We start from the raw sequence: 15,512 nt of genomic DNA, 5'->3' as shown, positions 1-15,512 counted from the left end.
AGAGGAAGAGATTGGATTTTTACCCCGTCCTTCACTCAGAGTCTCAGAGTGGCTTACAAACTCCTTTCCCTTCCCTTCCGCACAACAGACACCTTGTGAAGTAGGTGGGGCTGAGAGAGCTCTTTCAAGAACTGCCCTTTCAAGGACAGCTCTTGTCAGAACTATGGCTTTCCCAAGGTCATCCAGCAGCTGCAAGTGGAGGAGTGGGGAATCAAACCCCGTTCTCCCAGATTAGAGTCTGCACACTTAACCACTACACCAAACTGGCAGGTAGCAGCTCCCAGTGCCATACTGGGACCGAGGAGACTCAAGAACCTGTCAGCAAACAAACACATAGAGCATTTCATAAGGGAAATAAGACAGCTGGGTCCTCAGGCCCGACATAGATTCCCCACGTGGAGCCTCACAAAGGTGCTACAGGCTCTCACACAACCACCTTCCAAACCCAGTCAAACTCAAGTACCTGTCACGGAAGTTGGCCTTCCTCGTAGCAGTAACATCCACCAGGAGGGTATCTGAGTTGGCTGCATTATTCTCCAGAAACGAGCTATGTATTTCCAAAAGAACTCAGTGACTCTTAAAACAGACCCTTCCTTCATTATCCAAGGTCAAGTCAGCATTCCATCTAAATCAGTGGGTCCCAAACTTATTTGGCCTACCGCCCCCTTTTCAGAAAAAAATTACTCAACGCCCCCCTGGAAATCTACTTTCAAGAAGTGGACAAAAAGATGCAGTGACAAATTTGCACATAGTAAAGAAAGATGTTGTTGGCCTGAAGCCAGAGGCCAGCAGCAGCTGCCACACAATAGCCCAGGAGCAACACCGGTCTTACAAGGGTGTGTCACGGCAGGACCAGGGGGCGTGACACAAGCAAGCAAAAGTCCAGGAACAGTCCGAGGTCAAGCCGGGCAAATCAGGTAGCAAGGTTCAAGCAGGTTTAAATCACAGTCCAAAAGCAGGGTCAGACATACCAAAGTTTCAAGTCCATAAATCACAACAATACCAGAGGAGTCAGAGATGAACGCAGGGTCAACAAAGCCAAAGGTCAAAAGCCGAGGATCAAGCCGAGAAGAATTCCACAAGGTCTGGAGCAGAGATGCAAGGATTCAGGTCCTGAACAAACGACGTTGCCAGCACAAATGACTGCTGGCAACAGACTTGCATATATACAGTGCTAGCTAATCAACTCATTAGCTAGCCAGGAGTGAGGACAGGATCCTGTCAGTAATCAGGGCTAAGAGATCTTCTGGCACGCATGCGTGCATTCTGCCTTCGCTCTCTCAGCTGTTGTCTTCTTACATTCCTGAGCCTGGTTACAGGTGGAGGCGAGTCTGATGATGAATTACTGGGCTGCAGCAGAGACTGATCCCTTGCAGGTGTTCCCTGGGAGGCTCTATCCTCCTCACCACTTAGATAGCTTTCAGCTACAGGATCCAGTCTTTGCCCTTCTGCTGCAGTACTGTCCTCAGGAGCCTGTTCAGGGGCATCAGGAGCCTGTTCAGGGGCATCAGCAAAGGCAGGCATGACATCAGCAGGGGCAGGCATGACAGGGTGCACATGGCTGTGATTGGCTGTGGGAACCCCTCTCCCCTCCCTGATCCCAGGGAAGACCAGGAGAAGGCAGGGAAAGGCTGCTTTAGGTTCTGGACTCTTTTTTCTTTATGCTTCCGCCACCCCCTTATTTTTATTCAAAGCCCCCCCAATTGCAGCAAGTCTCCTACCGCCCACCTGAATCATTCCAGCGCCCCCCAGGGGGTGGTATTGCCTACTTTGGGAACCAGTGATCTAAATCAACTACTGGTGCTGCCGTTGTTCTGCCTGACACCAAAACACACAAAGGAAAGGAACTGGCACAACTGTGCCTTACACATCTACCTGAATAGAACAGCTGCCTTTATCAGACTCCCTGTTCATCTTACACAGCAGTCAAAAGCTGGGGGAAAGAGTCTCAAAATCCACCATCGCCTTCTGGGTGACCCAGTGCATAGGTAAAGCATACGAGGCAGTGGGATTGATGCCTCCCACAGCACATTGTATGAGAGCGGCAGCAACCACAGCGGTCTTTTCGTCAAGAGCGGCCACATGGTCCTCTTTTTCAACCTTTGTCAAGCATTATAGAATAGGCCACGCAGCCTCAGCAGAGGCAGCTTTCAAAAGAAGGGCGTTGCAACGTGTGATGGGAATCCCACCTAGAAGTACAGCTTGGGTAAAGCGAGCCAGTTTAGATGACTTCCCCCCACTGGAGGAGAACAAAACATTGGACCTTAGCTGAAGGTTTCTTCTCTTCAGTGGGGTGGTCATCCCCATTCCCACCCCAAAAAACCAAACAAACAAAAACGAGAAGACACAGGGAGTAAGATCCACCCACTCAACAGACAAAGCAAAGAAAGATCTATGTACCTAGAAAACACACAGCAGGAGGGTCACGACAGGAGGGTCAACCAATGAGCTGTCCAATAGGAGCCACACACAAATTTGCATAGCTCTACCTGAGTGAGCGGAGGTGTGACCTAACCAGTTTGGATGACTTTGCCCTACTGAAGAGAAGAAACCTTCAGCTAAGGTCCAATGTTTCGTTCCCATCACTGGGGAAGGGAAGAGAATAGCCTTGTGGCAGAATCATAGAATCATAGAGTTGGAAGGGGCCATACAGACCATCTAGTTCAACCCCCTGCCCAGTGCAGAAAACTAGTCCGCTTGCCATTTTGTATGCAGATATAAGAGGAAATGCAGGGTCATTGTTGAATTAATATTAATCTCTCCCAGTATAAACAACTTTACAAACATCCAGAGGTTTTGGTTGCATCAGCCTATTGGGATTGATTACTTTGTACGGTATTATGACTGTTTTTGAAGTATTGCTTCTGGTAGCAAATTCAAGATTTGTTTTTGCAATCCTAGGCAAAAGGCAAGCTGTAATGTTTAGAATTGTAATGAATTAACTTAATGAATATCTCAATCCTAAGGATATTTACTGTGAAACAAACCAGGGCTTCTTAATAAATATATTGAAGATATTTTAGTGAAAACCTAATGAATAATTCTGTACCATTTCATTGATAGATGTGATAGTGCGTAAAAGGCAGGGGCAGATGGATCTTGCTAGAGAGAAGGTCCAGAAACTGAAAGAAGAAAATTGGCATTTGAACAATGCAAGTCAGACCCTGCTTTCTGAACTTGGGGAGATGAAGCCGCAGATGAAGGAACTTCAACTAAAAGTTAAGAAATTGGAAAAAGAAAATGCAAGGCTTAAAGAAGTTGAAATTGCAAAGCTTAAAGAAAATGAACAGAATTCACATAAGGAAGGTGGGAGTTTATAAAAGATTATATTTGTGAGAATGAATAACCCTGTTCTTCTTTAAATATCTACAGGAATACCATCAGCTTTACCATTATGTATTGTCTTTGTTTACAGTATCTGTCACAAGCTGAAATTACTTTTGCTGAGTGAGACATATAGAACATCCTTGGGTTTCAAATAATACATTACTTTAATTGTTTTTATTAAGGCTTAAATCAATTGAGATATGTAGATTTATGAAATGCCAGCATCAGAGAAATCCCTTAACCTCTGTTCATGCAAACGTTTAGCTCAACATGGTCTACGCAAATTCGCAAAGGAATGGAAGTTTAACATAGTGTTTCCCAAAATGTTCTTCAACGAAGGATTTGGCATCTAATTAGAAACTCCATTGCCAAAGGCTGCTGTGCCCCCTGTGTATCATCAGCTGTGCCTACAACATTCAATCCTTTCCCCTTTTGTAGCAAGATGAAGACCTTTGTTAGGATGGAAGGTTCACATTTATTTTCATTTATGTAAAATATTTGTCTCCCATCTTCAAACTGAGAATTTCCAAGTCAGCTAGCCAATAAAAATGTTACTCAAAACGTCATTTATATAAAATCCAAAATGATCAATAAAAGAGGCCACTGCAGTACGTCTCTGTTCTTTTCTCCTGATGCCTGCCATCCAGTTTCTCTCTGGGAAGCTATGCTCATCCTACTACTCATAGCAAGGTTAACATTCTTCCTATATGGCTGGCGGTATAGGTTCAGCCCCCTTATTAACCAGGGTAAAGACTGTGTTGGTGATTGGAAGAAAAAGTTCCTTAACCAGCAGCAGTGAGAGCCTCTGCATGCTCTTTTCTTTGTAGAGCTCCCCTGAAAGTGTTCCAGCAAACCATCTCTGATCTTCAGGCCAGTGGCTGAAATGCTCTGATCCAACCTGTAATTCAGCCTTTGTAGGACAGAGTCCTTGGAAGAACAACTAAAGTATCAAGGAAGCTTATTGTGGTTTCCTTTGACCCTTTCCTGGTAAAGAATGAAATGATGGGAATAGTAGCCCTCACAGGAATGAAGCGCTTCTCAGAATGTGTACATTGCTTCATCTTCTATGCTTCTACTGTTAAAAAACGACAAGTGTGAATCCACTTTCAATGCACTTTCCAACTGGACTTTGCCAGTTCACACAGTAAAAATCCAGTTGGGAAGTGCACTGAAAGTGGATTGAAAGTGGATTATTTAGTGTGTGTGATCACAGCCTTAAATTCTCAGTATTTTGGCATGTGTAGGAACAGATATACACAGAGGGCTGTGGTAGGTAGGTAGAAAATTTATTGTGTATGGCCATAGGCCTTTACAATCAAGAATCGTTAGAGATAAAATGCACTTACAGATATAACAATAAGGTTAAGATGCTGAACTGCAGGCTGTGGAAGGTCAGTAGTTCAGCAGTTCAAGACCCGGGTGCCGCAAGACGGAGTGAGCTCCCGTCTCTAGTTCCAGCTCCTGCCAACCTAGCAGTTCGAAAGCAAGAAATTGCAAGTAGATAAATAGGTACCACTTTGGTGGGAAGGTAACAGCGTTCCGTGCTCCTTGGTGCTTAGTCATGCCGGCCACATGACCACGGAAACGTCTTCGGACAGCGCTGGCTCTTCGGCTTTGAAACGGAGATGAGCACCGCAACCCTAGAGTAGGATTCGACTGGCTTTCGAGCAAGGGAACCTTTACCTTTACCTTTTATATAACAATTACAAGAAGAAAACTATACAAGCAGGTTTAGCCAGATGGAACAAAATTAAAATCTCATGGCTGGGAAGAATCTCTGCAATCAAAATGAATGTACTGCAAAAACTATTTTTTTTTATTCCAAATACAATCTACACATATATAAGAAAGAATATTGAAAGATTGGCAAAGACAGATAAACCAATTTATATGGAATGGCAAGAAACCAAGAATAAGCCTTAAAATATAAAATTATATTATCAAGCGGCAGGCCTGGTTTGGATTGCGGATTGGATTAAAAACCCAAGACAAAGAATAGTAAAACTTGAATCAGCAGACTTAAATGAAGGCTTGCACAATTGTTTATGTATGATAAAATCAATCAAAACGATCATAACACAAGAAAGGAGTATAATCAGAGATGGACTTTTGAGAATATGGTTAACATGGTTAATCTTGTAATTGTTTTTTAAAAAGATTACAGTTTTGCCTAGTCACATTTATTCCTAGGAATTTAATGGGGTTGTTGGCTACTATACATTCTATACTCTGTATAATATCTTCTTGTTACGTTAAATTTTTAAATAATTTTTCTCTTCTTCTTGTTGACTTTATATTCTGAGAAGGATCCAAATTCTTCAATATGTTCCATTCTGTATTGTAATGATTTTTGGGGATCCAAAACTGTTAGAACTACATCATTTGCATAGCTTTTCATTTTAAATTCTACATCATCCACTTTTATTCCTTTGATCCTTAGGTCATATCTGATCTTTGTAGCTAAGGTCTCTATCACTAAGATAAATAGGGGTGACAAGGGCCATTCCTGGTGTGTTCCTTTTTCAACTGAGATTGCTTCTGTTAATTTTCCATTTATTAAAATCTTTGCTTGTTGGTTCAAGTATATACCTTGTATCCAGTTCCAGAATTCAGGGGTATAGCCCATATTTTGAAGTATGTTCAATAGAAAAGGCCATGTTAGATTATCAAACGCCTTTTCTGCATCCAGAACTAAATACTGCTTCCTTTCTTTTCTTGTTCTCAAATCTGATTGCATCTATTATGAATCATATATTATCTTTCATATCCCTCTTTGGTACAAAGCCTGTTTGATCAGGGTATATTAAATTTGATATACATTTTCTTACTCTTTCTTCCATTACTGTGGCAAAGATTTTATAATTACATTCAGCAGAGAGATGGGTCTGTATGACTGTGGTAGTGTAGCATCACTGCCTTCTTTGTATATTAACGTTATATATGCCTGTTGCCACGTCAGTGGGATTGTCTTTCCTTCTTTTCTCTCATTCATAACTTTTTGTAATGGTATCATTAAAACTTCTTCAAAATGTTTGTAATACATTGCTCTCAGCCCATCCGGGCCTGGTGCTTTGTCCTTTTTTATACTTTTTATTGCCTTGGAGATTTCTTGAATTGTTATTGTTGGTTTAAAGTTTTTCTATGGTCTGGTGTAAACTTTGTGGTTGGAATGTCTGTTAGATATTCTCTTATTCCTTCTTTCTGAGAAAGACTTCTTTTTGTATAATCTGAAAGGGCGTTAATAAATTGTTCTTGTATTTCATTTTCTGCATATGTAATTTGATCTCCTTTCTTTACACATGTTATTACTCTTTTTTCTTTCTCCTTCCTAAGAAGGGTGCCCAGTATCTGCCAGGTTTGTTTGCATGTTAAAAAAGCCTTTGTTTTAGAAATTTTAATTTTCTCTGTATCTCTTCCATTTCTCACACGTCTAATTGGTTTTTTAATTGTCTGATCTCTGCTAGCGTGTCCCTGTCTGGGCTTTTAGACCCAAGCTGATGTCAGATAGTATCCTACCTCAGACAGGAGGAAATTCCAAAGAGCCAGTTAAGTTGGAGGAAGGCTCAAAAGAAGCTTTGCTTAGTGGAGTGGTAGGATGTGGACAGTTATGAATGTCTGCACAACTTGTTAGCATCAAACCAAATACAAATATCCAGCTATGTTTTGTGGCTATCTAGGTCCTCTCTCTTGCTGCACTGGTTTGGCACGAAGAAGAGGAGCTTTATCACCCACTAGTAGGATGCCGTATGGAAATTATATTTATTCACTTCATTTATACCTCGCCTTCTCAGTGGAGTCTCAAAATGGCTTGTATCATTTTCCTCTTCTCCATTTTATTCTCATAAAACCCTGTGACGTAGGTTAGGCTGAGAGTGTGTCTGGCCCAAGGTCTCCCAGCAAACTTCCATGGCAGAGTGGGAATTCAAACCTGGGTCTCCCAGATCCCTGTCCAAGGCTCTAATTACTACACTGTGCTAGCTGTCTAGTGTGAGATAATGGGCAACATTTGGCTTGATGGAGGACTTGTGCAGGACTACTGTAAATGGTTTTGTAAACAGCTACTCTTGGAGAATAGCCATTTCTAATGCAGTATTTTGAATTTATAGTTTTTGAAACCTTCAGATAGTCAGCAAGATAGAGTATGACTGTTTTGCATTTTTTATTTTATTTTTAATGCAGAGGAACTAGCGGAATTGCTTTTATTAAGACAGCAGGCCCAGGAATTGGTAGATGAAAATGATAGTTTGAAAATGACCGTCCATCGTTTAAATGTGGAACTGAGTCGCTACCAGTCTAAATACAGACCAATTTCATCAAATGAGGTAATAATGTGTTCTCTCTCTGTCTGTCTGTCTGTCTGTCTGTCTGTCTGTCTCAAAGATTAATAAGGAAACATTGTGTTAGTGTGGCATAGCAACATAGTGTTTAAGACAATGTGCAATTCTAGAGGTCTCCAGTCCCCCTGTTTCCAAGTTTGCAGAAAAATCTCCCTTTTAATTTCTCCACCTGGCCCTGATCTGTGGATATATTGATGCTAAATTATATGCATCCTGGCAGGTTTGTATTCAGTTGTGCCTACATTTTCTGCTATCACTGTTATTTGATCTTCTGCAAATATTATAAAGATCAGGAAGCTGTCACTCAAACTTCTATTCAACGGCTTACAGAAGAAGAAACAAGTGGCTTTGCAGAAGAATCACCTGGCAACCTGTTAATTGTTTTTTACAGTATTTGTCACTTTGATGCTTTCTAGAGATCCTTCCATTTGTCATAGTGTTTTTCAGTTAGGGAATTGTGGTGTGTGTGTTTGTGCTTAGCACAGTGCGTTCTGGATTTACATATGTAATCAAATTATCCTCCTTGTTGTACAGTGTGAGGATATCTAGCCTGCCTTCCCCCATACATGTGGATCTCAAAAACCTTTCAAATATTTTAATCTCCTTCCCTTTCTTCATAAAAGTAATCAGTTGATAATAACTATCTTTGGATTAGAGGGTTAAAGGAAAGGAAGAGCCTGAAATAGGCAGTGTTATTTACCTTGAGGTGAGATCAAAAAAGCAGTTTTTCCTTTCCTTCTCTAAAAGACCAAATATTCTTTTTAAAAACCCTGCCTCATCCCCCTCAGCAGTCAAAATCTTAAGCATGTTTGCGTAGAAGTAAATGTACTCTGTTGAAAGGCAGCCAGGCTGCAATCTATACTTATTTATCTGAGAGCAATCCCTCTTGGGCCCCATGAGATTTATTTCTGAGTAAACATGCATAGGATCATGGTATTGGGCTGCAGTCTGACTCCTAAGTAGTCTTTCTTGAAAATAAGCCCCTCTGAAACTCTTGTGAGACTGGCTTTCAAGCAAGCATGTCTTAAGAACCTGGTACTAAACTGTATCTTTAAAAAAGCAATTTCTTCCCAGCCTTTTTAACAACAGTTTTTTCCAGATACAAAGTACAAACCACTCAAGGCAATAACCTTCCACGTTTAAAAGATTCAGCTTCATGGCACACACAGGAACAGAGAAAAACAAGGCTAGCACAGTTCAGCTTCAGGGCACACCGGAACAAGAAAACAGGACTACTGCAGATAATTAGATTGACTCAGACAAATTCAGGATTTCAGTGAGATGAGAGAGACATTGAAAAGGCAGCTGGCACTGGGTGTAAAACAGAACAGGAGGCTTCAGGCATGGAAGTTAAAGTACCATCTCAATAATTCAGGCAAAGGGACTGACAGCTCACTTAGGGTCTGGAATGAGCATGTGTAATGCATTTCTTCTCTTTTTTAAAAAAACAGGCCTCTACTGAAAACTTTCTTAAAACTGTGATTACCTTGGGGTGGGGGCAATTTATACTTGCCTTAGGTGAATAATCATTTATAAGCTCAGTCTTGAGACTTTGCTGATGTAGCACAGTGGTTGCCTATCACTAGACCCTGGGAAACAACAAGAGCAATATAACTGGCATCCCCAGTCTGGAGCTGGCAACCCTACCCCTCCCTCACCTGCCGATGGCCAGGGGGACCTGGCTACCCTAGGCTGGATGTTTAACAAAGATAAAGGGGGATGACCTCTAATAGTATCTTTAATGTCACAGATGTTTCCTCTGTGCAGAGGGACAGGTGCTTTGGTCTCAGAACTGATCAAGAAAGATATATGTAAGAGTCTGTGTGCCGTGTTGAGTTGCAGCCTCAGGATGAGAGTCCCAGTACAAAATAGTCATACTTTTAAAAGCTATGGCATCTAAGTAGGCTGTGGAATATACTGTCACTGGATGTTGAAGTTTCAAATATTAATTCATATATTTTTAAAAAATCTTAGGGTATGAAAATTGGAAGTCTTCCAGGGAAAGGGCCACCACCTCCATGGCTGGTAAGTACAAGCAATGAGGACAGTTTCACATCTCTTTGTTTCCTGGTAGGTTTTTCAAGAAGACACAAAGTGTGGTTCTCTTCACCGTCTCACTTGACAAAGTGCTTATTGTTTAGTTTGGGTAGTATTTAAGCTTTTTCCTTTACCAAAATAGTAAAAAAATAAAATAAATAAAGTTCACGTATCAAAGAATTCATCACTAATTTCTTAATTTCTTCATGGTCACCTTTTAGATAATAAAATAGACTTTGCATTTTGCTCAGATGAAAACAATTATAATATTGGTTTTGTTTCTTCTAAGTTTAAAGCTGTTCACAATAAAGCTTTTCTAAAAGTTTGACAAAGCTAGAGCATTTGTAGTTTTGAGGTGGATTAGATTGAAATGTCATTTTTCCTCTCCTTTAGCTTGATATGAAATATTTATCTCCTCTCCTATTGGCGTATGAAGACAGAATGAGAGAAAAGGAAGATCTGATTCTTGCACATGAGGCAAGTTGGCAAATTTTGTACGTTAAAGATTGTGTAAATATAACTGGGAAAAGGCCCCTACAATACAAGACAATGGTGATTTCCGTGGAAGGAAAGAATTTCCATCCACAGAGCATGACTTCCTAACCTCCCCCTCCTGCTGCTGCAAAATCCTGTCTTCCCAAAATGCTGCCCCATGGTGAAAAGTAGATACTCCCCCGCCCCAAAACAGCATGAGTAGGGACTCCGGGTCCTGTAGTGGGGGGCGGGAATTGGCTGGCCCAGTAAGATTTGAGTTAGGATTGGCTGTGGGTCCATGTTGCCTGTGTGCTCAGTGGCAAACTATTGTTTGCTGCTGTGTTGTGTGTGAGAGCCTTGCTCATTTACAGAGCAGTCCTGTGCACCACAACCTGGACATAAGCCCCATTGAATACAGTGGGACTTCAGGAGAAAAAGCCTAGGATTGCACTGTCAGCCTACTGTACAAACTTCTTACTGAGCTGATTTTATATATCTAGAATTCACTGTAATGTTTTATATGCAGCTTGATAACTGGTCAAAGAAAAAGAATGGGTATGCAAGTATTTATGGAATGATTTTTAAAAAATGCCCTCAGTTGTATATTTCAATTCTGCTGGTTTTGATAACCTGTTGTTATAGCAGACCATTTATAATTTGTCTATGCTTTATCATTTCTCATTCAGGAGGATATGAAGAATTTTAAAGCGCGAGTCGAAGAGGTGGTAAAGGAAAATGAACGGTTACACCAGGAACTATGTAAATGCAGTTCTGTTTCAACCAAAGAATGGCAAGTGTATTTATTGTCTTAAACTGTTAAACGGTTTTGAGGGAAAGGTCTTAAACTGAATCTCAACATAGATTGGAGTTTTCATTTTGCATCAGGTAGATTTGAGTACATTGATGAATGTAATTTCCCTCCTGAATATTTTGGGAATATATGTGCAATAATATAGTGGTTGGAAATTTCTACCCTTGCAATCAACTCCATGGTGGTAACGAGACTTGCCAAAGTAATTTATATGGTCTCAGTGACTGTTCTGTGCTCTATATCCAAGTGACTACATCTAAGGCCTAATTTTGTGTGAAGTTGGCGTAGGAGCAAACACACAAGGGAGCACAGCTAACATAATCTAGTTAGAGCTGTCAGCCATCTAAAATATTACTTTGGAACTTGCTTTTTCAATCACATCTCCAGATCTCACAGAATGCACATGATTCAGGAATCTCTACTTTGGCTGCTCCATCCTTTGCTCGGCAAGCACAGTTGCTGCACGTGCCATGGTTATTGACACAGGTGTTTCCTGGAACAAATTTGTTAAGCGAGTGTGACACACACCGGTCTGTTGGGAAGCCCTTCCCTAATAGGCGTTGCTTATGTGCCTTCTTTCTGCTTAGCGCAGTTGCAAACATTTGAATGGACTTCCGCTTTTAAATCAAGTTGGTCATTTACAGGCAGCAGCTGAAGAGCCAAGCCAAGCTCATCCTAGAAGAGAATGCAGTATTGATGGAGCAGCTTAAAATTCAGCAAGCGAAAGCAAAAGATAACCACAACCAGCATGTCCAAGACGGTAAAATATCTTGATTGCTACTTGAGAGCATCCATAAGGAGAGACTTCAAGTATAAGCAGAAGTCATAGGATGTCATAAGCCTTTTTAGGATAAGAAGTATTTGTTTATCAGTACTGTATTGATTGACGTACAATAAAGACTTCCTAGGAGTATTTATTTTGGCTAGGAATGTTTTAAAAACTATGGTGAAAATAATTAAGTTCAGTATGGCACTTGTTTATATACTCAGCCTTGATTACAGTGAAATGTCTTAACTGTTGGTCTAAAAATACAGTAGCATAGGCATAGATTACTGTTAATTTATAGATGATTGACATTAACAATATAAAACCAAGAAAATGTAATAGAGGCTATAGCAGAGATTTGAGTCAAAGAAGCTGGCCCCTCTGGCCCCTCTAGATACTATGCAGTCTTTGGTGGAGACCATGGAGAATTTAGAGCTGTAACAAGACTTCCATTTGTCGAGTTCTCTAGTACCCTTTAAGTACCCTTAAAAAGTCTCCGCTGACATTCACAATGTGTGGGAAAGCACATTTTAAAAATATCCGGCTGTAATATCACAGATTAATGCAGTTGCAGGAATCTCTGAACTAGATGATAAGGATTTGTGATGAACTAAAAATGACAGCCAGTTACCCAAGAAGTGAGTAACTGGATGCTGATGTTCACATTTGTTTGTGTTTTTACAATTTGTCTTTGCAAAGTTTCCAAATTAACAGAAAAGCTGATGGCTTCGGAAGCCAAGAAACAGAGCCAAGAAGAGGAGATAAGAATGTGTCAGAAGCAGCTGGAAGAACTACAGTCTACAATCAAAGGGCTAAAAGCCAGCTTTAAAGACTGTATAACCATGGAGGAGCATGTGGCTTTGATAAATCGGGTTAAAAGGTAGGAGTACAAGGAAGGAAAATCTGGAAACGGCTGTCTTGATTAGAGTTTGTTTATTGCATAGTTACTGTGAAATTTAGTGCATGGGCAGATTGGCCATTATAGGCACCAGGATGTCTGCTGGTGGACCACTGGCCTTCCCCCCCCCCCCACACCAGCCTAGTAGTACAAGGCCTGTGCCTTGCCCATCTGAGGCAAGGGAAACAGTACCTGGCTCATCCAAGCTTCACGTGGAGCAAGGGAGCTAGCACCCAGGCCTAGTGGGAGGTGAGGAAACCACAGCCCAAGCTTCGCAGGAGATTGTATTTGGCCCAAGCAAGTTGAAGAAGGTGGTGCCCAGCCCACCCAAGCCCTCAAGGGAGACAATGCCCAGCCAGTTTGATAGGGAAGCTTCCTTCCCCCTTTGGAGGGGTGGGAATGAGGTGGAGGCCACCTGATGGCTTCCCTTCCCCTCTCCTTTGGGGAGGCAGTGCTCGTTTGAGCTGAAAGGCATGGCTCATTTTCTGGGTCTTTCCCCCCTGCCAGTCCACCATTGATTTAGTGGGACATAGTAGTTGGAGTGTTGGCACGGGCCTGGAAGAGCCCAGCTTCAAATTCTAGCTCAAACTTTCCTTTTTATTCCCCTTTTCTTTTTTCCCTTCCTTCCACCTGAGCTTTCCTTTATTTCTTTTTATTTTCCCTCCTGTGAGTCTTTTGCAAAACAAGGAAGAAGGCATTGGGTTTGGCTCCACCTCTTGAGGAACCGTTTTAGGATTGGCTCTTGTCTCCTGTAAAAGCCATTTTAGGACACCATCCCCTCTCAAAATTCCATAGGTACCATCAGATTAAAAAAGGTTGGAGAACCCTGATCTAGAGACTTTGGTGTTTTCCAGATTGCCCTAATGTTCTATTTTCATTCTCCTGTGTCCAGACAACTTAACATCCCATACACACACACACACACACACACACACACACACGGTCTAATTGTATCTTTACCTTTTAAAATCTTTTAAATCTTGCCCTGACCTGGGTAGTTCGGGCAAGCCCGATCTTGTCACATCTTGGAGGCTAAGCAGGGTCGATTCTGACAAGTACTTGGATAGGAGACCTCGTTGAAATACCAGAGGCAGGGGCAGGCTTTATTCTCCAGGCCCCTAGTAGGGGTCATTCACCAGCAGTCGCTATGACTTCCAGGTGCACATGCACTCACACGCACATATGAAAAATTAAGAAAAAACCTTTGAAATCTTAGCTGGGACATGGAACATAAATAAGATATTCTGTTGTGATTACCCAAATCCATCCCCATTGGACAAACATATTTTTTAGTGAAAAGCAAGAAGGGGATTTCTTGGTTTCCCCACTATCCCTGGTCCCTTTGGTAGCCAACCCCTGCCACTAGTTTCTTCATCCTGTTGCCCCTTTATGCAAACTATATGTGCAATTGCATGCTGTACATGCTTTCATCCAAACCTCTAAAAATGACCCCTCTAGAGGTAATTGCATTATATTTAAAATGGTGTCATTGGAGGCAAAGTGCATTAGTAGTGTGGGTTGTACCTGTACCCAAGTTAAGCTCATTCCACAGCATTCTGGGTCCTTTTTCCTGTGCTGTTGATTAATGTTTTACCAGCAGTTAAAAGAATGTTCTTAAAATAAGCGGCTTGCAAGGTTGATAGCATAAAGCTGTCCAGAATTGCTTCAGCCTAAATCCACTGATTTCAGTGGCCTTACTCCTCAACAGAGTTACACCCTACTGGAAGTCCATTGAACTCAGTGGTTTTAGAAGCATGTAGCTCTGCTTAGGGTTGAACTGTTGGACTCCTTTCACACAACAGCCATTTCTCATTTTGCTCTCATTACTGCTGCTGTGGCAGCAGAGAGTCCCACTGCAGCTGCAGTGCTTTCTTCCCAGCTTTTAAAAGAATAAATTGGTACTAGGTATCTCCGGGCCCGTAGCTACGGAGGGGCATATTGGGGCCACGCCCCCTCACTAACAGCCCCACCCACAAGTCCTGCTGCCAGAAACCATTTTAAAAATATTTTTTGTGTATTAAATCAGTTAACTTGCGCTGTGGCACAGTGCAGCCTATCCGCAGCCTGCATTTACAGCTTTCTGCACCTTTTCCTGGGAGCGGTGAGGCCCAGCAAACTAGGGTGGTGGCAGGGCCCAGCACGCCTTGCGGAGGTACTGGTGGGTATTTTTGTTGTTGCATTGCTCTTGGTTTCCAAATCAGCCGCGGCTCTAAGGCAGAGCTCCGCCTTTCCCTTCCTGTTTCCCGTGCTCTGCAAATTCTGACTGAATGTACTGTGCATGGCTCAGCTGCGGCTGTTGCTCCCGGTACCAGTAGGTACCTTTGTTGTAGTTCCAGTTTGCTGTGGCTTGGATTATAGCGGCAGCAGCTCGGGGGGGAAGGGGGAAGTTGTTTTGTGTAGTTTTACAGTCTGCATCAGTTATTCCTTTACTCCACTTGTCCTTTTTATTTATTGCTTTATTATTTGGCAGTTCTGGCCAGACACATAATGGCTGCCTCATGAGGAAAAAAAAATGCCCCATGAGCCAAAAATTCCTGACTACGGGCCTGGGTATCTCACTTCAGTTCTGTGATGCTGTAGTGATATGCCTATTACCACATGTTTTTTAAAAGCTAGCAAATGGTCTTCTACATGTGGCAGTGGTGGTGGAAGTGGTAGGTGCCACGGGGAAATGGTGCCAGATGTGGCTGGGGAGATGTCCTGAGGTGGCATCCTCACACTTACCCACTTGGTTGGAACTGCCCAGCTGTGGGAGCTACCGAGCAAACACACCAAGGCCTCAGCCTAGCCCAAAGGATCCTGGGGATGTGGCAACAGCAGAGGAGGCAGAGCGGGGCCTTGCCTGATACAGGGAAGGGCCAG

General features: G+C 42.1%; 1 protein-coding gene across 1 annotated transcript in view; it reads left to right on the top strand.

Moving 5' to 3' along the window:
- The window catches only part of CEP89 (centrosomal protein 89kDa), a 54,391-nt gene that overhangs the window by 17,389 nt on the left and 21,490 nt on the right, over positions 1-15,512 (top strand). Inside the window, exons 8-14 of the mRNA XM_015408734.1 lie at positions 3,064-3,306; positions 7,507-7,649; positions 9,639-9,689; positions 10,095-10,178; positions 10,862-10,969; positions 11,635-11,746; positions 12,452-12,632. Coding sequence (XP_015264220.1) covers positions 3,064-3,306; positions 7,507-7,649; positions 9,639-9,689; positions 10,095-10,178; positions 10,862-10,969; positions 11,635-11,746; positions 12,452-12,632 — 922 coding nt within the window. The remainder of the gene's footprint in view (positions 1-3,063; positions 3,307-7,506; positions 7,650-9,638; positions 9,690-10,094; positions 10,179-10,861; positions 10,970-11,634; positions 11,747-12,451; positions 12,633-15,512) is intronic.

This window comes from Gekko japonicus, unplaced genomic scaffold (genome assembly GCF_001447785.1).
Source record: "Gekko japonicus isolate JY-2015 unplaced genomic scaffold, Gekko_japonicus_V1.1 scaffold2513, whole genome shotgun sequence".
In the NCBI taxonomy this organism is placed as follows: Eukaryota; Metazoa; Chordata; class Lepidosauria; order Squamata; family Gekkonidae; genus Gekko; species Gekko japonicus.
Note: the sequence above shows the minus strand (reverse complement) of the source record. Positions and strands in the feature narration are given on the sequence as shown.